The sequence below is a fragment of the Carya illinoinensis genome, chromosome 12 (assembly GCF_018687715.1).
Source record: "Carya illinoinensis cultivar Pawnee chromosome 12, C.illinoinensisPawnee_v1, whole genome shotgun sequence".
Taxonomy (NCBI): Eukaryota; Viridiplantae; Streptophyta; class Magnoliopsida; order Fagales; family Juglandaceae; genus Carya; species Carya illinoinensis.
Window position 1 is genome coordinate 25,416,913 of NC_056763.1, and position 21,235 is coordinate 25,438,147.

Consider the following 21,235-nt stretch of genomic DNA (forward strand, 5'->3'; position numbering starts at 1 on the left):
TGTCTTATTCTTTAATCAAACATCATTGAACACACACACTATTCAAATTCTAACCATGACACCTGTCCACAATCACGATGACCTCAATCAATATTTGAATCCAACAGCTGATACCAGTTCTCTGTACTAGAATGTTGGGCAGGAAAACCCATTAGAGATATATGCAAATGCCTTGTGGTGTTTTGTGTTACTACAAACATATCTATACTTGCACTAAATCTTATTTGACTTGCGAATGCCTGATGACATATGAGAGTTCCATTCCATGACTTATTCTCAATGCAATAGAGGGGAATCTTGATGACATATGTTCATAAATCTTGAAGGGCAGAACAGTTGTCCAAAATGGGAGCCAGATAATTCATAGTGCATGAGGTCTGATCCCCCCAAAAAACTCAACTTCAATGATTTGGATAAGTTAGACTTGAATTCAGGGTAAGTGGCATTAGCAGGAATGCCAAATGGCCTTTCTTTTTTCCTTTTTCTTTTAATTTTATCTAACAACCACCCCTGAGGACATCAATAATTCACTTCTGATATCTGCAAGGCTCGGGTGGTCATGTGAATCTCGAAGGCAGTGTCCAGTTTCTCTCACCCTCAGATTTGGGATGCCATTTTTTCTCAACCGCCCTTCAATCAAAGGGAGTCCCTTCCATGTGTTGCTTCATGTTGCAGGACCCAATACATGTCATTCAAGTGACCTACCTATCAGTTTTGGGTACCATCCAAAACATACGCTTAATATGAGATAAGACTCTCAGCGAACAACCGTCTATATTAATTCCTATTTGAGTTATACATAGATACATAGAGCTTGTAACTTTTAACTTGAAAATCCACTGTTCTTTTAGCTTTGTCATTCTCTTCCTCTTCTTCAGCTCCAGTAATGGTTTCTGCAGATGCTGCTCGAACTGTAGTTGGTATCCTAGGTGGGTTAGTTTTATCTGCTGAAATGAATTTATACTTCATGAGTTCATGTTGTTCAGCTCCATTGATTCTAAACTGATGATGTGAGTTTTCTATTTTTTTTCAGGAAACATTATCTCACTCTTCTTGTTCTTATCCCCAGTGTAAGCTTGCTTTCCATGTCTACAAATGGCAATGGTTTTGGCATTCCCAATTTCCCAGCATTTTTCCCTTTATATAACAAGACTATACAATTCTTTTACATCAGTTATTATTATTACTATCAGTTTCATTATCAATTATGACTTCAAATTTTCAGGAAAACATTTATTGAAATATGGAAGGAAGGTTCAGTGCAGAACTACTCACCAGCACCATACCTTGCAACACTGATGAACTGCATGGCCTGGACCTTGTACGGCCTTCCCATGGTGCACAGCCATAGCACACTATTGGTGACCATTAACGGGTCGGGTTCTGCCATTCAGCTCGCATACATAATCCTCTTCTTGATTTTCTCGGACAGGCAAAAGAGGCTGAGAGTTTTTCTGGTGTTGCTACTTGAACTGTTCTTTATCAGTCTTCTCACGGTTTTAGTTCTAACTCGTGTCCATACGCCCAAAGACCGATGTATGATTGTCGGTATCATAAGCATTTTGTTCAGCGTCATGATGTATGCTTCTCCATTGGTTGTCATGGTTAGTCTACTCTATATTACCATGCAAATATGGTTACTAATTTTGGTATTACTCGGTCGTTTAAACTTCTTTTTTTTTTTCCAATCAGAACTGGAGTTTTATGTTTAATGGAATCTCATGATATTATTAATTTCTTTATTTTTTTTTATAATGAATTGATCATTGTGGAACAGAAATTGGTGATTACCACCAGAAGCGTGGAGTTTATGCCATTTTTCCTCTCCTTCACTTCCTTTGCCAATGGACTTGTCTGGAGTGCTTATTCTCTTATCCCTTTCGACCCTTTCATCGCTGTAATTCAAATCTCTCTCTCTCTCTCTCTCTCTCTCTCTCTCTCTCTCTCTCTCTCTCTCTCTCTCTCTCTCTCTCTCATGGCTGTGCAAATGGTGCTGTACATACAATTTGGTTTGTGGGTTTGGCCTCAGGTACCAAATGCTGTGGGATCAATGTTTGGGCTGGCACAGTTGATTCTCTATGCCACGTTCTACAGATCCACAAAGCGACTGATCGGAGAAAGAAAACACAAAAGCGAGGTGGGTTTGTCAGAGGTGGTGGTGGTGATTGCTGCAGAAGACTCTAGGAAGGCAGACAGTGCACCTCGGAAGTCACGGTGGTGCTTCTGAAACAAATGGTACATGAGAGATTCTCTTATCACCAGTACCATCATCGGATGACTCGACCCCAATTCCAAGATGTTAGCCTAGTCCGATGACATGTCAAATTATGTCCTTATCTCTTTTCACCTGTGTTCACCTGTACCTCCACATGTTACAATATAGAGGCATGTCAGCCAACTACGACATTGCCTCGTCAGCTATTTCTGTTTTGCAAAGTCCTCTATGGTTTTCCTGTCTTCGTTTTTTTTCTTAAAAAAAAAAATGTTTGATGGCAAAATAACCAAAAAAGTCATAATTTCTTGCCCCTAATTTTAGATGTTTCGATAATCTCTCTCTTGGCACTTGGCAGTATAGTCTACTGAGAAGAACTTTTACATACTTTGAGGGAGGGTTCCTGAGTGGCATAGGGTTTTTGTCAGTAGACGAGCACCATAAAATAAAAAAAATAAAAAGAAACGATATTTATGATTGTAAGTATATAGACACCACATAATTATTTAAACAAATATATAAAATTTATATAAAAAAAATTAATTATTTTTTTAATAATAGACGACTGCACGACGCTTCCACAACTATATATAGTAATACTCTGAAATAAAAGAATCTCAGTTAGAAGCACAATTCTTTAATTGAATCGAATATTTTCTTACAGCTTGACAAAGACCTGAAAACAATATCTACAACTTACACAGCATCCTGACACTACAAGAATGAGACTCTAAACTATATAATATATACAGTCTAATCCTCAATCCCAAGAGCTCTCACAGGAGCTCCCCAAATTGGAGATCGTATCTTGAACCAAAAGCCTGATTATATTGCTGCCAGACGATCTTGGAATATCCATGCACTCCTGCAGGTCTGCATCGCAGGCTATCAATACCCACTCGTGATCATCATCCAGATACTTGATATCAAATGTGCCCACCTCCAGTTTCAACCTCTTTGCCACTTCTTCTTGCAACTCCAAAATACCCGAACTTAAAGAGATCCTAAACCTAATAATATCTTCCTTATATGTTGCTTTTATTGTCACACTCTTCATCTCTTTCCTTGCTGTAACATGTGGGGTTATAGGAGCAAGAGTAGGCATAGATTGGTTAGGAGCCATATCAAGACAAGGAGGGTTAGGCAAACAGAATTCTGGGGTCTGCTCATCCAATACAGCATCTGCTACTGAAGGACACAGATTTCTCAAGTCTTTTGAACTTCCAGCATCCTCAATCAGCATTCCTCTAAATCTTTCTTGAGGTTCTGTCATCAAAAGAGCATCGGGTAATGAATATGCAGCAGATGTATTCAGCAGACCTGTGGGTGGATATGCCAATTCAGGGGAGTCCCCGGCTTTAACACATTGGTCATTGATGGAAGAAACATATAGATGTTTTGCCAGTGTTGTGCTTGCAACTGGGGGGCTACCTTGGCATGAACCATGTGAAGTAGGGGTCCCAGCACTTTCTTCACATGATCCACTCCTTGCTTTGGACCCGTTTGAGCCTTTACCAACCTCTGGTGGAGACCTAATATGATCATGAACAAGTTTCTCTGGACTAGAGTTTCTTCTTCCTTGCAAGAGATCTTCCATGCCATCGTGTTCATCGCTTTTTAGTGTTATTCTGGTGGGTGAATCGTTCTTTTCGTGAGGTTCAGAGTGCTTAAAGCATGGTGATGTTTGTTGATTGGATCTGACAGGAAGTGGACTGGGGTTGAGTGAATTCAAACTAAATGCTCCTTCAGCACCTTGAACAGATTCAATTACACGCTTTAGTTTAGTGAGGGAACGGTTGACCTTGTTGATCTTGCGAGACGGCCATCGGGAGATTCCATGCTGCCTACAGATGCGCTTCATTGTAGTAGGGCAAACTGTAAAGCAAGAGTATTCATAACAATAACACATTTTAATTGCTCTTGTAAATAAACAATCCATTTTTTAAGTATAACAAATTCAGCACCACCCAAATAGAGAAAGATAAAACGCAAGTAACTATTTGCTAGAATATAAGCATACCACCAAGGCTCTTTGCAGCATCCTTAAGACTGCCAGCAAAATATTGTTGGAGAACTTCAAGGCTAATTGATTTCTCAGTTTTGCCACGTTTTCTCTGTGACTTATTTTTCATCTCCTTAATATCTAAAGAAGAAAAATTATTGATGCTTCCACCACCATTTTTAACATCAGTGCCCTTATCATTTATGTCATCCAAGGACACCATTAATTGCTGTTTGGGTGAATCCTGCACCATATCTCCCATATCCGGCAAGTCATCAGGCCTAGGTGTTAGTTTTGTAGATAGGGGTATTCGTATTGATTCAAGTCTTGAATCAACTCCAGCCTCAGAAACTTGAACGATCTCGACAGATACTTCCTCTTCAAGTTCGATATCTGAAGCAACCTTAAGACTCTGGAAATGCTGCTCCATGGTTGCCAACAAGGAGCCCAATAATATCTGTTGTTCATAGAAATCTGTAATGCGAGGGGGCAGAAAAAATTCTAGAATATAATCATCATCTCCAGTATGAGTGCTACGTAAGCATATTGCAAAACAGCCAGCCAACCCAAACATGCGTGCATAGTGGACTAAGGGGTAGTTAGTTTTGCAGAAGCGAGTAATGTTTCCACAGAAACATGAGCTACGGGACAAAAATGCTCTCCCTGCAACTCCCTGACCCTTTTTCAAGTGATGCTGAACACAGGCCTCCCGGAAACGCCACATTTGAGAATCTACTACATAGAGTGCCACATCAGGGGTGGACATGCATATTTGTGCCATGCAACTACCATCAAAGCTACTACAGCTCTTCTTCAGACCACCACCATAGGCCAGGATATTACGATGCCTACATGGAACCCAAGTCTGAGCCAAAGGTAATTTATGAGTTTCACACACTGCTGTCAATATCCCCAAAATTTCAGCCAATGCAATCTGGCGACCTTCATTGCAGATCTGGTTTAAAGCATTGCCAAATGTATATCCATGTTAGAAAAAGGAAAAGACAATGAAAGAAACCGGATTTTATCTTCCTGATTTCTAGAAGTTTCAGATTTGACATGCATGATTGTTGCATCTCACCTGTGTGTTTGGATGATCCAAGATCTGGGAACTTTTCAGATTTACTGCCTGCAGAAGAACTGAAATTATGTGAAAGAGAAATCCTGAAATGTTGAAGTATGCAATATTTTCCAAGGTTAACAATGTATAGGCAACAACATTTTCCTTGAAAGACATATGAAGTGTGGAATCATCATATGACAGGCGCCTAATAAGATCACAGCAAAAAATTTGACATACACCGCAAGGGGAAAAGAGACCAACCTCAAGTGCTTTGCAGACTTTATCAACCTCGGGTGCATAGTTGATCTTTGCTGAAGTCAAGATGAGCTCAAGTACACCAACACAGGACTGGCCAGAAGGCTCAAATATAGGCAATGCCAAACTTCCCTGAACATTAAAATTCTGGGCATGATTACGACGTTGATATTCCAGCATGGAGTAATACTGCACATTTGGAGTCCATTCTGGTACCCTTTGGCAGAAAACACGGCCAGGAAGCCCAAGGAGTCCATCATTATCATCATCCACAGGAAACTCATACATCTGAGAGACCATCCTATACTGATTAAGTCCATTGCTATGTGGATCAAGCACAAAAGGCTGCCCTGAAGTTGTGAGCACATACCGACTCCCATTCTTTATGGGTACCCAAAACTGCGCTAGAACATTTTGTTCAGTCAAATCTTTGAAGTACCGAAGTGCTACTGTCATTCTCTCCTTGATTACAAAACTCCCCTCTTGATTTTCTTGGGGTGTCAGTCCCATAAGTAGAGATGGGAGTCTACTGTTGTCGAAATTATTCACCACTGGCCTTTCAGCTACTGGAATGGTAGTGCCTGCATATAGTGAAACTTCAAGGTCAGAACCCAACTGAGTGCACCTTTGAGTGAAGCCAAAATATATCATTTTTGTTATTGGATGACATAGACCGATTCAGTCAGATATAATCCAAACTATCGCAGATGGTGATAAAGTCTCAAACGAAAAGGCACCAGTAACAAAACTTCAATTCCTACATTTGCGTTCTATACATACATGTGTGTATTTAGCTAATTGATCGGATTTTTAGATTATAGTTTTTATTTCCTTATGATTTCAAGGGCTTTTTATGGTAAAACATATGTCCTAGAAAGATACTCCATAGAATATGGGACTTGCAACATGCTTCTTGATCTACGTTTGCATGCCAAGAACTGTAATTAAGGTAGGGTACAATTGCAACATGATCTTGATTTCCTTTTCTTTTTTTTTTTTTTTGGTTCCTCAACATGTTCTTGATTTCAATGATAGCACATGATTTTTTGTATGATGTCGTAGAGTTTATTTTTATGCATTTTTATTTAATTTTAAATTTTGATAATTTACTAATTTTTTAAACGTTTATGTGATTTTTGGATTTTTAGGCTTTTGTTCCCTTGTTTGTTTGTTTGTTTTGATTTTTTTTTTTTTTTTTTTTTCCAGGCTTGTATTCTGGTCTTCCTTTTTGTTAGTAATTACAATAAATTAAAGTCCTTTTTGTGATAATCTTCTAGCTTACGATTAGCGAGGATGAGATATAGCCCAACTATACTTTCCTAGAAGATATTGTTTTGTGTTAATTCCTAAGAGAATGATCAACTCAGCTAGATAAATGAATCTGGCAATGAGAAAATAATTCCTTGAGTTTGATCTTGGTTTTTCTTTTTACTTTGGGATTTTCGTGTTTCATTTTCTTCGACTTCTCCCCCACCTTCTCAGCAACCAAACGAAGCTTAAAGTACCAGAAAAGAAAAAGCACCAACCAATGACGAAACTTCTACACTTCCAATCTCAGCTGAATATCCGAAATCGAAGAAAGGAAGCATTATCGGCATAACAATCGATTCTAATTAACACCCCCAAAACCGCAAAAAGGAGGATGTAATCTTTTTACCGCAACATTTCCGATCCAAACAAAGTTAAAACTAGAGTAACCCAATCCAATAAAGATACAAAAAAGCCAAACTCACCGGGGAGCAAGGCAGAGCAGACCGGGGGAGCTGAGGTGTCATACGATACGTCGTCGTTTCCGTCAAGGACAGCCCAGAGAGGAGAGAAGCCCTGGTCAGAGCAGGAGAGGTAAAGCGGTGACATGGGGTACTGGTTATTGTTCTTATCATCGTCGTTGTGATTGGAGACAGAGGAGACCTGATCCAACGGCCAGGAACCATCGAGATCATCGAAGTCCATGATCAACGCTTCCACCACTCTCTCTTCTTCCGCCTCCGCCTCCGCCTCCTCCTCATCTCCTTCCTTTGCCTTCTTTACTACCTGTGGTCCCTTTGACTTGGGAAGTAAGCCGCCGGAGTTCGGTTCCTCCGGTCCGAACATTTTGCTCGCACTTTGTATTACCGGGATATGGTTTGTCGGAGACTGAGAGATAATCCGAATCGGACAGTGTGGTTCCATTGCCTTAACCAAAATGGAACCCAACAGACAGCTTGTCCAAGTTGGTTGACCCAGATTAAAATAACGGCGGGGGGTTATATCCAATGTTGCACTTCCTTCCTACGTCCCCAGAGTATGAGAAATGCTTCACGGATCATGCAAAATGACACATCAGTTTGTATAGTAATATGAAATTTGGAACCATTTTAATGAAATGAAAATGTGAGCAATGAAATGATTTCATCATATTATGTTGTACCATAAAATCCTGTTAAACTTTTCCCATTTTAAGAATTATATCATATTGGAATTCCAAAATCTTATACTCTATAAGGTAGTGGGTAAGTCATGATGTCCATTATAGCTAATGTGATGCTTAATAAAAGCTAATGATCTTACTTTACACTAACAAAATATTTTATATATGATTCACCTCTCCAACTTGCATGTTGAACCACTGATTGAGTGATTGTGTCCATTAGGAACAAAATAATGTAAAAACAGCAAAATAACAACATGGTTGCTGCACACTGTAGTTCCTTAGACAAAACAAAATAGTTTGTTGTCTTGACTCCAATATGACTTGGTTTGGATACTAAGTTTGTTTCAACTCATCTTACTCACGTCATTATTACAATTTTATCAAATTTCTATCTAAAATATAATAAATAATTTAATTTTTTCAAATCTCAAAATAATAAGTATATTAAAAAATAATATTATAACAATATTTTATTCAATTTTCATATAAAATCCATCCAAACCTCACCTTAATCAACAAATAAATTAGTAATGTTAGATAAAATCTTAGAATATATGAGTTTTACGTTTTTCTTTTAAGAAAAATAATGAGCTCATTATTAAAAATGAAGTTTTTTTAAAAAAAAATTATTCATCATTCTTATACTACACACTATATTTGATTTTTTTTATCTTTTCTCTTACTAAATATACAGTGTATAGATGATGAACATAAGAATTCTTTTAATTTAAATAAAATTAAATATAGTGTATGGTGTAAAAATAATGACTATAATGACTTTTTTTTTATATATATATATATATTATGTAAGTCCTAAATCTGCCCTTCTATTCAAAAGTAATGCGCTTAATTAACAATTATTCTGTCCACGTTGCGACCAATAAGATTCTTCCAAAAAAATCCATTTTACAACGAGAAAATTGTATATTTTTTTAACAATCACCTCAAAATAATAATTTATTTTTATATCTCTAAAGATATAAGTGTTTGCTTAATAATGGATTGTAATCATCGGGATTTAATTAGCGTTATTAATTAAATTGGGGAGGGGCATAATAAAAAGTTGGACTTATACCAACTACTACTTTATTTTATTTTTTAAAATGATTCCAATAGAAGAAGTTTGTCATTTTGATTGCATTTCTGCCTTTAACTTGAATATTTAAGGTAGTGCTATCTTTATGATTTTGGAAAAGATTAGCAACGCAAATAGATAATGAATAATATTAGATATAGTTTTAAGATGTGTAAGTCAATTTTCTGTATTTAAAAAAAAATCCTCTATTAAAAATATGATTTTTTTATATATATCTTATATTTATTTAATATTTTTTTTAAAAATACGCAGCACTTGTATATTTTCAAATTGCAAATATCATTTATTATAAATAATTATTTTCTTATTATTTTGTCAATGCGCAAGATAGGATCTGGATGTTAATGTTGAAAGTAAAATTTATATATTTATTTGGATAATATCGACACGGTTAGGTTATTTGTGATATCGACAGATTAATTTAACCTGTTCAAGAGATATATAAAAAATTAAATTAAATTAATTTATCATTTTTAATATATAAGTTAATGTGTCACATTCGAATAGATATTTTTATTTTTATAATCTAAAGTGGGAATTAGCCATATCCTATCTTTTCTTCGAGAGGAGACAAATCTGCATTTTATTTGGTTGAATTAGTTATATATTGCTCGAATATTTATGGGCAGTGACACGATGGATGAAGTGGTGGTGTTAAATTTGCCACTTGGAAATTCCTAAACCAATCGTCAAACCCATGCAATAGGCCAAAATTGCCACATCAGTATCTGGATATAGACGGACCTGTAAACGCCTCATCGGGTAATATCTTCACCTTAAATTTTTTTATTATTTTTTTAATCACGTGAAAATTTGAAGAAATTCAACTTATTGATGAACCCAATATTCTATAACCGACAGATAGAACTAGCAGTCAAAATTTATTCTTTAATTCATTATAATTTATAATAATTAGGAAATTGGGATTTGAGGACTCTTTGGACTTCCGTTTTTTTTTTTTTTTTTTTTTTACAAATCATCTATGCTGGTATTTTTTTTAAAATAAATAATATTTATTATTAACATTTATATTATTACCGTACCCTTGTCATTAAGCTTCTTGTCAATTTTTTATTATTATTTGATTTTAAGTTTTTCTATATACAAGAACAGTCGTGTACTAATCTGTATATTAATATTGATTTATTCATACTTAAAATTTAAATTAATATTATTTTCAATAAAATCTACATTTTAACCAATCACATTACGTTGATACACAGATTAATATATAATTATACTTATAACTATATTTTTTCTTTAAACAATAAAGAATAGAAAGTGGTTGGGATCAGATGTTATTCTTACGTTTACATTTTCAACTTTAAAGGCTTGCAATCAAGAGTCGGGTTGTACCATAAGTTTTAAAATGCTCAAGTAGAAATAAAATCTGGGTGGTTCTTTCTCACTAGGAAGTTGGCTGCCAGTTGTTTTGATTGCTTACGACCCTTAGTTTCTAGTATTTAACTTTGATGTGTCTTTTTCACATGAGATAGAGAGAAGATAAACGAACGTCTGTAGATAATTTTGAGAGTATTTTTCATATAAAAGAGATGTGTTATTTCAGTAGAGTTTTGAGCTCAACTACTTGTATAGAGTTGATTTGGGTTATATAATGATCAGTTTGATTGTTGTATCTTGGAAGAGTCAAGTCAAGATGAATTCTGTTGTACCGGTTAATCTGAGATTTTGTATACCGTAAAGAGTTTGAATTTCCTTAAAGAGAGCGATATTTCCGTATCTCAGTCTAAACTGGTTTTGTTTAAGTGTTAATTTCATTGTAATTTTTATTATATTATTGTATATTTTATTAACAATCTTATCTTATATCATATAATTATTACAATTTTTTCAAATTTTCACATAAAATATAATAAGCAATTCAACTCCAAAACAAAAATTATATTAAAAATTTTATATTTTAATAATGTTTTATTCAACTTTGATCACATTTCATTTGTCTAAACAAACTAGGCCTAAAATTCTTGGACATGAAATTGGGATTCGGGGACTCTAATATCATACCCACAAAAAACTATTAATTAGGTGGGAAAGGATTAATATATAACATGTAGAGGCTCACTTCTACTAGATATATTTATTGTTTGTTAGATATTATTATTATTATATATGTACATATATCCATATATGAAATACACAAGTACTGTAGATAAGTTTAGATTATGAATGATATGAATCAGGTTCTGCTTGGCCACTAAGAATTTTCAGATAAAAATTTTGAGTTTTAAGATAAAATATTAAAATATTATATTTTAATATTATTATTATTTTAGAATTTGAAAAAGTTAAGAAAAAATTGAATTATTTATTATATTTTATATTGAAATTTGGAAAAGTTGTAATGATGAGATGAGAATTTTGAGTTTGAGATGAAAATTTTAAGTGACCAAACACAACCTTAATCTACGTACTTGGTAACAATGTAAAAGATGGGGATTAGAGAGAGTGAAGTAGTTAAGCATGTGTGATTGAGTAATGATTTAATGATTTGTACAGTTTTAATGTGAGCAAGTCTCGTGCATATATACCCTTTAAAAAGATTAGATAAATTTGATACCCATATAATAAAATTAAAAAAAAAAATCTTTCAAAGAGAGTGGAGTTTTGTACGTCCTAAGATAATGAGAAATCATTCACAAAGAGATTTTACGTAAACTTACAAATCGACGTGACTTAATTTAGTACGTTAGATTATAAAATTATTTTTATTATAAAATAAATCTAACGTATTACATTAAATTATATTAATTTATTATACTTTTGTAAAATTTCTTTATAACAATAGTCTATACTTACAATATATAGTATTAACCAGATTTGTGTAATATTACTCTTGAATAAATAATATTAGATATAATTTTAAAATACGTAAATTTCACACTCATTTAAAAAAAAACGTACAACTTATACATCTTTTACACTGTAAATATCATTTATATATTTATATATAGTAGCCAACGTCAGACTATCATTTACACATTGTTCATTCCGATCGGTTAGAGAATATTTGTTTTAGCTCTCTTGTCACAAGCAAGCTGTAAACCTTTCCAACGAAGCAACTTTACGGATAAACATGATCAAATAATTGTATATGTAAAGCTGACCTCAGAAAATATTCATATTCTCATCTTATGGTTAAGAATTTCAAAAACTTTTATATTATTTTATTTAAAAGCCTTTTTATCCGGCTGCCTACCTCGCATATTATTATTATTTTCATGTTTTTATTCCAGTTAATCTATTGAATTATTTTACTCATTATCTTTATATTATATATTTATTATGAAAAAAATAAAATATATATATATATAATATAAAAATATGATTATGGGGGACCAAAACATCATTTTCTTTAGATTAAATATATATATATATATATATATATATATATTTAGTTGGAGTTTAAATCCAAGGTCTTTAATTTTTTTTATAGAAAAATAATTTAATCACAAAGAGATTAAATAAAAATAAAACTGTAAAATAGTATGACTTAATGTGAAACGTAAAGTTACTTTGATTGGAAAATAAATTTAACAGATCACGTGAAATCACATTATTACATATTTCAAGATTTTAGATTAATAAAATAAATAAAATTAATTATTTAAATTATATTCTAATATATGAGACTCTGGTTAGAAGGAAAGAAAATTAAGTTTTCAATTGCTTAACAATATAACAATAAAAATAGATTCTGACTTTAAACAATATATTGGAAAAGTTATTACCACGCTACTCAATTCCGTAGGAAATATGATGTTCAATAAGTAAAATGATAAGATAACTCTTAAATATTTTTGTATTTTTTTAATGATTACGGAAATGATTATTAGTGAATTTATATTTATATATTTTTTGAATGATTAAAGATGTTTAAAAATATTTAAAAAAAATTAAAAAAACTAATTTAAACTATTGTGCATATTTGGAATGCAGCATTGTCCATCCAAGAATATATCAAAACAGCGGGAAGAATTACCAGATAGAGAGAATAACTTTTACTATTATGGGCACAGCGCCACTTGCATTGAGGAGTTGCTATATCGATCCACAGTGAAATAAAAAGAAAGAAAGGGAAAACAAAAAGGGATTTTAGTATATTAAATATAATAGAAAAAGAGCACTCGTCCACAAAGACAAGAAGAACGAGAAAAAGAGAAACAACGCGGGTAATCAAAGACAGAGACATTTCTTAACATTTTTATTAGAGTAAAAATTTAATTGCAATTATTTTTATATATTCTTTTACGTATTTTATAAATGTGATTAATTACGTATTAAAAAAATTAATATAATTAATCACATAAGTGGAATGTACAAAAATGACTGTACGTAATATTACTCATTTTGACTTGTGGTAAATATAAGTCGATGTTTTGATTCAATCAGGATTATATAAAGCGTTAAAGGGCAGATTAATCCCTGAAGTCAGTAGTGATACTAGTAATTGATGAAACGACTTATATAATAAACAATTTCGACAAGTGACTCCAAGCCAGTAAATAAAGATATAGTCCACAAGTTTGCACACAAAAATTAGTTTGACATTGATGCAAGGTGTATGGTGGAAATTCATGTCAATAGTTAATGAACTTTCAGGAAAACTAAACGTGGAAGTTACACCATAATTTTCAGCAAAGTTATTTTCGATGTTGGCTGAAGTAAAATACTTAGAATTGATTTATTCTGAATGGATATATTTTTATGGTGAAGCATGATAGTGAAAATTATGGAGATTTTCATTAAAGTGGAGCGTGGCTATAGGATGAGCTAAAGTTGTAAGGTGAAGATTGTTGGGTTTTACTCTTTTGGCATTTGTCCCACATTAGTGGTGAAGAAAGGAGGAGCAAGACTCAAAATCTATAAAAGGAGGATTAGTCTCATTGGCTAAATGCACAAGTCAAATATTTAGCTAATAACTTGTGACTTTAGTAAAATTTCTCTATTGTCAATTTTTATAAAATGAGAAGAGATGGAGAGTTAAAGTTTTGCTAGTCGATAAGTTATGTGGGTGTATTTGAGGCGATGAGAAAAATTATGTTATTGTAATAATTTTTTACATAGTAAATTTTTTTCTCCAGGTCTTTATGATTTTTTCTCTTTTTTGAGAATTTTTCACGTAAAATATTGTGTTATATTATTTCTCTATTTTTCTTGATAATTCTGCAAATGATAGATCCTAATGGGTGAATTTGAGATGTCCAAATTTTCAATAATTCGATCCAGTTCAATTGGTCTATAGTGAGTTTTTTGAATTAGATTGAACCTCTTCAGTCTAGGACTTTCTCACCTTGGACTAAATTGAATACCCATATAGACTGGGAGAGATCATTAGTTATTAATCCATTTGGTCCAGCCCAATAGTAAATAAATAAATTAATATTTATTATTTTGATAGATAAATTAATAAAAAATTATTAAAATTAAAATTAAGTTAATTCTTAATATGGATTATGATATATTATTAATTGATAACATATATTATTTAATATTTTATATTGTCGATGATAATAAAATAGATAAAAATTATATCATTATTATATAAAATCAAGGCTGGCTCTGGTAAGGCCATTGCCTAATGCCCCCACCTATGTAAGGCTTCCAAAATTAAAAATATTGTTTTTTTTTGTTAAATTTTTTTGAAAGAAAAAAACAACCATTTCAATAAATAAAATTTTAAATGATTTTAATATTTTTCAATGTGTGTAATGCTCCATAATATTAAATTTAATATTTAATATAATGAATTATTTATATTTTAAATATTTTTTAAAATTTTGTTAAATTGAGGTACAAAATTTACTTTGAGACCTTATTTGAAGTTGTTGTATTAAATATAAATTAAAACAAATTTTATTTAAAGATTTTAAATAAATTTGTTTAAAATTTTAAAAATATTCTATATAATAATTTATATTTTATTATATTATAATTATAAATGACTAACTTAAATTTTATCTTAATCTCAATTTGTATTGAGCCTCCCATGTATAAAATAATATACTTATATATAATATTTTAAATATATATAATTCGGTTGGTTTCGGTCGGTTCCAAAAATATCCGACGTGGTTGCTATTACAGGTCAAAACCGAAAATCTTACCGTCCCAATTGCGCCTACAACATTTATTAAATTTAATATTACTCAAAATATTATACATTAATAATAATAAATGATACTTTATAAGTCTATCTTCCACCTCTTAAATTAAGACTATAAGAAGTCTGAAGATTTAAAAAAAAAGAAAAAAGACAATAATAAATAGCCTATAGCTAGGCACTTGATAAACAGAAGACCCAATAATATTTGATTTAAGGGATTTACTAGGGAGCAACCACTATTTATGTTGCACACCACACACTTATAGGTTTTTATAGGGTGTATAGATGCTTTTCATAGGATATATAGATATTTTTTATAGAATGTGTGGTGTGCAGTGATAAATAATAGTTGTTCTTAATATTTTCTCTTGATTTAATTGGTGTTGGTAATGGTATCACTGCTATTAATGCCGAACACGTCAACATAAGTTTTTTTTAATCAAAATCTTCGAAACAACGTTAAGAAATGGGGGAAATCTTCTGGGTAGCAAATCGATATAGAATCATAAGTTTTACTACGTATAAATAAATCTGTATACCGATTTGCATATCAATGTCATTATCTGTATATTTAAAATTTAAATTGACATAATTTTTATTAAAGCCTAACTTTCTAACCAATCACGTTAGATGTGCGCACGTATTAATGTGCAAAATCGTTTATAATCAAATTTTTTCATGTTTATGTATATATTAATTCGATTTCTTTGCCATGAAAATATATGAATTTTTTAAAAAAGAATTTAAAAAAATCATAATAATTAGATAAGATTAGAATGGTTGGAAGTGCAAACAAGCCCATGCTCACTGCCATGCAGATTAAATGATATGATGACGCTTCCGCTTTTGTTTTAAAAAAAGGTTAACAAATATACTATTTTGTTGAGTCAATCGCTCTAATAGGGTGCTCAGCATATTGTCACACTGTTCATTTGCAACCATCCGAAACACTGTTCTGCAATTATCTTCGACTGGTACAGAGAAACCCACAGGAAACTCAACATATCACCACTGCAGAGACAACGTTGAGATCAGATTTCAGGTTAAGACATGGAATAGAGGGACAACAGTCACAGTATAGGTATAAAGATGGAATAGGTTAAGACATTGATTTGCAAGTGCAAGTTTTATGTTATGAAGTCACTATTTATGTGGAAAGATCGGGAATATACAATATCGGGACAGCAAAACCACTCGTTGCATAGAAATAATGTGAAAACGTTATAGGCGCTGAAATTGTTCAAGTTATGATTTAAATTCTAAAATCATTCATAACCTCCAACGCAGCATCTTATTCACTAAAATTGCAAATTCAGAAAATAGTACTCCCTTGAGGAAAAGAAAATGTATCGAAAGCTGGGCAATGATGAATGCCAATGGTAAGAAACATGGTGAAAATATGTCCCACTTACAAAAGATAACAATTTTTAAAGCTTAGAACTGAATTGGGAAGCAGAAATTTTCAAACAACAGAATCGGCATCAGTTGTGGGGATATTGGAATCCAAAGCAGACTATCAACCGTTGCCGGTTTGGATCTCTTTTACACAATACGCTCCAACTCTCTCGCATAACTGAGTGTCTGGTTGATCAATTGCAGAGAAGGTATTTCCTTGCACGGTGCAGATTCTTTTGCCTTCTGGAAAAATACAGAACTATTCTTCATCTCCCACTCAGGATGATCCTGCATTCAAGCAAAGGATTAAAAAGGAATATAGTGAAATAAAATAATTACATTTAATTGCTGGTACGAAGAGTGTCGTGTGGTGCGTGTGTGCACTGGTGTCTATATATATATACATAAGGTAGTGCTACCTGGCATACCAAAATGGGCCGAATGGTTTACCGAACATTTTTTAATTTTTTTTTTTTCTTTTTCATCATTTGTTTAACTAAAACAGTTAATAAATAAACATTTGGTACACTATTCAGTCCTATTTGGTATGCTAACTAGACATTTCCACACACACGCGTATAAGCAACTTGTTTAGGGGCATTGAGCCCCAGCTGTGGGGAAGCAAATCCCAGATCAGAACCCCTACGGTCTAGATGGTATGGGGGGGAGTTCCATGAACCTAAATAATTGATCATCCGACGGCCCTTTTTTTTTTTTTTTTTATAATTAACCTAAATCTAGAAAACTATATCTAAGAAACATTTGAGTCATATACACTATTTCAGTGTAACACTCCAATGGCCTAACCACATGGCCTATACTCCAAAATGGCTAGTCAATAATACAATTGGAGCCTCATTGGAACATTATAAAAAACAAGAACTTCTCATTCCCAAGCAATGTGAGATCCCATACACCACTTATCCTTATCATATGAGGTATCAAATTCAGATATCACATATCCAAGGCCAATGACTTGGGCTAGGGCCCCACTCATCCCAAACTACCGACAGCTCCAAACACTCCACTTTGAGGTGCGCATTCCCACCTTTAAACAAAGGACTTGTGGCGAGATTTTGGACATGGTATTCCAACCTAAAGTGAAAGGTCTTCACCACAAACCAGATAATTGTAGGAACAAGAGATCAACTATATTACTTCCAGAATGGTCAGTAATTTGAATCGTTGAGGAAAAAAAAATCAACACATTACAAGATTGAGCACCTCCTTGATGTATTCCAACAGTTCTTGGTCAGAAGAGAACAGCAGCATCTGTCGTGCATCATTAATTGAAAGATAATCATATGCCTTCTCACTACATCCAGCTATTTCATCTCTGAAAGTGACAGAAAAGATATAAATTTAAACATATTTTAGAGAGTAAATACAAACCTACAAATTAGAAACTATTTTGAATAAAAGCCTAAGGACTTCCACCAATCACATCTTCCCAGGAGTCCAAAGATTGATTTTCAAGTAATAGTTTACAGATACAAAGTTATGTTGCCATATTCAGAATGAGCTCTTAACTTGCTTGTTTACAGTTTCTTTGTCTCTTACTGCTTTCGATTCATCTAAGACATTGTAAGCATTACTAAAGATTGGAATTGACTAAATTACCTGACTGTCTTTGCCAGAAGATCCATGAAGTAGACATAAGTCTCATGTGGCACCTTCTGCCGAGCACTCAACACACGGTTGTAAGCCCCTTCCATGAAGGATTGCTCCAACTCCACTGCATGCTTGATGCAAGGATTCTCCAAAGCAGTTGATGAAAGAAGTTCCAGTTCAGTGTGGAATTCAGCAATTCTATTTTGCACAAGGAGTCTCAATAAGTTGAGACCTAAGATTGGATACTCCTGAGGCGATGGTGGTAGGAGGTTGCTGCTCCAAAGGAAAAATACATAATAAATGAAACAGCAAAAGTATTGTTCATATCATTGTCATATTGATCAGAGACGTAATCTTTTACAATTCATAATGGTATTCGTTTCATTATGGGTTAAGGGTATCTATCTACGAAACATGTTTGTTGCTTTGCCTTTTTTAATGTCAAGGAACCTCTCCAAGGCAAGGCCCTTCAGACCGCCCTGCAAAGTAAACTCCGGTCCTGTGCCCCGCACTCTCGGAAGTTTCCCTACACGGAACTGGTTAACTCACTGGCTTTTCACCAGGGGATGTGGCCCCAAAGCATTGTTTACACCCATGAGGTGTTGAACCTTGGATCTTGAAGGGACAGGTACCCCAAGACCTTGAAGAAAATATATACTTACCCAACATCAGTGTAATAAGGCTTCAACTGAAAGAAATCCCTCTCAAATGCATCTTGATCCTCGATCTTCACACTGAGAATAACAGCATGCTCATATATATCCCCTGAAAGTCCTCGTATATAATAAATCATGAGAAAATAATTCAGAAACAAAAAAATGATAACATCTACACCAACTTCAAATGATATCTAATATGTCTAATTATGTGGTTTAATAAATTTCTTACTTGTAAAAAAAAATCTCTAATATAATGGACTCATCAGATGCAAGATAATGAGAAGCTTTTTTAAAAAAAAAAAAAATACAATACATCTTTTTAATAATATTGTTTCTTGACTTAGTAGTAAGACTTTGGACCATATGCTCATTTCAATCATTTGCACTAATGTATAGTTCTTGTTCGGTACATTATGTACTCCACATTTTCAAACACACTTGAGGTTCTAATCCACATATCATAATTAAGAGCTTGAATAAGTATTTGTGTAGAAAATGAACGCCAAAAGATTGAACTGCAGACCAATTCATAATTGCATAAAAGGAAATGCTCATCAACAAAACTCCTAGGACAGTGAAACCACCGCAATACCATTGGAAAGAGAAAAAAAGGAAAAGAACACATAGCATTAAGTGATATGAAGAAAGAATTTTACTTGCTAAGCTTAGTTCATGGATCGCATTAGGCGTGCCTTCAAACAGAGGTGGGAGGCTTCTGAATTGTGTCAGCAAGACCTGATAAATGGAAAAAAAAAATCCATCGGAAAAAGGCTTCATTTCAAGTGTGTGCATCATAAACCACACCAATTTTAGCATGCTCTCTCTCATCATAAATCAGATCCAACAGGCTTCCAGAAGCTCAAAACTAAGCGCTATTGGTACTCCCATCTAACACTCTAGCAATGATCCACAAAGAAATCTGATCGAAATTACTCAATGCCTCTACTCTAGCAACCATAAACTGAAACACAAATATGCCAGCCAAATCAACAATACGTTAGGTTAAGTCCCAAATCCAGGGTTCACTAAACCATAGATAAAACTGTAGACTACCGTGACAACTATTATCCCACGTCATTCAATCAAACCAAACACAGCGACTAATTCATGCAATACCAAACTAAAAATTAGCCAAAAGACTTTCTTTCCCAATCCCGAATCAAAACCCTAATTATATACCAAAATTCGAAAATTCACTATATAAATTCGGATCCAGATTGAGAAAACCCACTATAACCCTTACTATCCCCAGCTACTCGTAAACTGTGGCTTACAACCGAAAAAAAAAAAGAGGAAAAAACGGCAGGACATTAAGGGACTCATGAGAGTATTCGGAAAGAAAAACTAGGGCATTTCGGGATGGTGTACCTTGAGTTGGGAGAGGAGTCTGCTGCAGGTATCGAAGTCGTGCCTGACGAACGCGGCTTTGAAGCGCTCGAAGAACTGCGAGACCTCTGTGAGCTTCGGATCCATCGACTTTGTCTTCTCTCACGTCAATGTGCGTAAAATCGATCACTTTCTTCGGCCTTTGCTCTTGCTTATTGCTGAAGAGGAAGTCGGAACAGAATTTCGCCTTTAGGGTTTTTTCCAATTTTATTTTTTGGAAAAAAAAGATAAGACACACACATTGGGCCCGGGTCGTGTATTCAGATCCAACTTGTAAAGGTGGGAAACGGGATTGAATAATAAGGGCCCAGGACTTGTAATGGGCCAAGTGATAGGCCTAGGCATTTCTTAATTTTGAGTGTGTTTTTGTAGTCTATTGACTATGAAAATACAATTCTTCTATGGATAGTCGAGAGATGCAACCATGAGAGTTGTCTAATATATTATGCCATATCAGTCGAATTATTATAAATAAATAAATAAAAAATGACCAAAATAGAAATAGAAGAGAAACACATAGCAAAGGTCGTCTTTTTCGTTGTCTTCGTTGGTGGATGTTTCCCTCTTTCTTCTTTCTTTATTTCCTCCATTTCCCTCCCTCTTTCTTCTTCCCTCTGTTTTTTCTACATAATTTCTGTATTTTTGTACTATTTCCAAATCTTCTCAATGAATCACCAATTTTAAACACTCTTTTTAATTTTTTTTTTTAATTTTTAGGACAATGTTGTAGTCTATTGACTATGGAAATATAGGATTGAAGCTGTATTGCTAGTTTCACTTTTTTCTTTTAATGTGTATTTTTTCAGTTGGTTAGTTAGCACTTTGATCATCAAAATGCTTTGAATTGATGGTCGGGATTCTTAACTCCCAATGTTTACATAAAACATATATTATCGTGCTCGAGTTGAAATATACAGTGACTTTCATAACAAGCAAATACGAGAAAGCTAAAGCTCGAGTTGTGTGAACTATTTAATTCAGCTAAAGCTCGTCAAGTGATCAAATCAGTATATAATGAG

General features: G+C 33.5%; 3 protein-coding genes across 4 annotated transcripts; 1 reads left to right on the forward strand and 2 right to left on the reverse strand.

Moving 5' to 3' along the window:
- The first annotated feature begins 587 nt into the window (after positions 1-587).
- On the forward strand, positions 588-2,530 carry LOC122290219 (bidirectional sugar transporter SWEET4). Its single transcript, XM_043097807.1, has 5 exons — positions 588-929; positions 1,034-1,070; positions 1,226-1,604; positions 1,778-1,897; positions 2,030-2,530. Exons 1-5 carry the CDS (start codon positions 887-889, stop codon positions 2,225-2,227), a joined length of 777 nt encoding a protein of 258 aa, XP_042953741.1. The 5' UTR covers positions 588-886; the 3' UTR covers positions 2,228-2,530.
- Positions 2,531-2,806: 276 nt separating this feature from the next.
- Positions 2,807-7,847, reverse strand: LOC122290217 (protein NLP6). The gene is made up of 5 exons (XM_043097803.1): positions 7,266-7,847; positions 5,539-6,113; positions 5,296-5,343; positions 4,233-5,169; positions 2,807-4,087 (listed from the first exon to the last, which is right to left on the reverse strand). The coding sequence occupies exons 1-5, from the start codon at positions 7,702-7,704 to the stop codon at positions 2,973-2,975; spliced, it is 3,114 nt and encodes a 1,037-aa protein (XP_042953737.1). The 5' UTR covers positions 7,705-7,847; the 3' UTR covers positions 2,807-2,972.
- An 8,590-nt stretch (positions 7,848-16,437) lies between these two features.
- On the reverse strand, positions 16,438-20,427 carry LOC122290191 (26S proteasome non-ATPase regulatory subunit 8 homolog A-like). Of its 2 annotated transcripts, none has more exons than XM_043097766.1 (6): positions 20,199-20,427; positions 19,487-19,565; positions 18,834-18,936; positions 18,181-18,444; positions 17,773-17,896; positions 16,438-16,848 (listed from the first exon to the last, which is right to left on the reverse strand). In XM_043097766.1, exons 1-6 carry the CDS (start codon positions 20,301-20,303, stop codon positions 16,708-16,710), a joined length of 816 nt encoding a protein of 271 aa, XP_042953700.1. In that variant the 5' UTR covers positions 20,304-20,427; the 3' UTR covers positions 16,438-16,707. The 2 variants fall into 2 exon arrangements, with proteins under 2 accessions (XP_042953700.1, XP_042953701.1); XM_043097767.1 differs by having other exon boundaries at positions 17,785-17,896; positions 20,199-20,425.
- Positions 20,428-21,235: the final 808 nt, after the last annotated feature.

Bases quoted from the DNA above. Each gene is read 5' to 3' on its own strand.
- LOC122290219 (XM_043097807.1), top strand. From the start codon at position 887: ATGGTTTCTGCAGATGCTGCTCGAACTGTAGTTGGTATCCTAG. The intron at 930-1,033 runs GTGGGTTAGTTT...ATTTTTTTTCAG, and splicing joins AACTGTAGTTGGTATCCTAG to GAAACATTATCTCACTCTTC. The intron at 1,898-2,029 runs GTAATTCAAATC...GTTTGGCCTCAG, and splicing joins CTTTCGACCCTTTCATCGCT to GTACCAAATGCTGTGGGATC.
- LOC122290217 (XM_043097803.1), bottom strand. From the start codon at position 7,704: ATGGAACCACACTGTCCGATTCGGATTATCTCTCAGTCTCCGACAAAC. The intron at 5,170-5,295 runs GTGAGATGCAAC...GCTTTAAACCAG, and splicing joins TGGATCATCCAAACACACAG to ATCTGCAATGAAGGTCGCCA. The intron at 4,088-4,232 runs GTATGCTTATAT...CTTGCTTTACAG, and splicing joins TGCTGCAAAGAGCCTTGGTG to TTTGCCCTACTACAATGAAG.
- LOC122290191 (XM_043097766.1), bottom strand. From the start codon at position 20,303: ATGGATCCGAAGCTCACAGAGGTCTCGCAGTTCTTCGAGCGCTTCAAA. The intron at 18,445-18,833 runs GTAAGTATATAT...CCTTTGGAGCAG, and splicing joins CCTTATTACACTGATGTTGG to CAACCTCCTACCACCATCGC. The intron at 16,849-17,772 runs GTAATGTGTTGA...GCTTGAATGCAG, and splicing joins TCAAGGAGGTGCTCAATCTT to GATCATCCTGAGTGGGAGAT.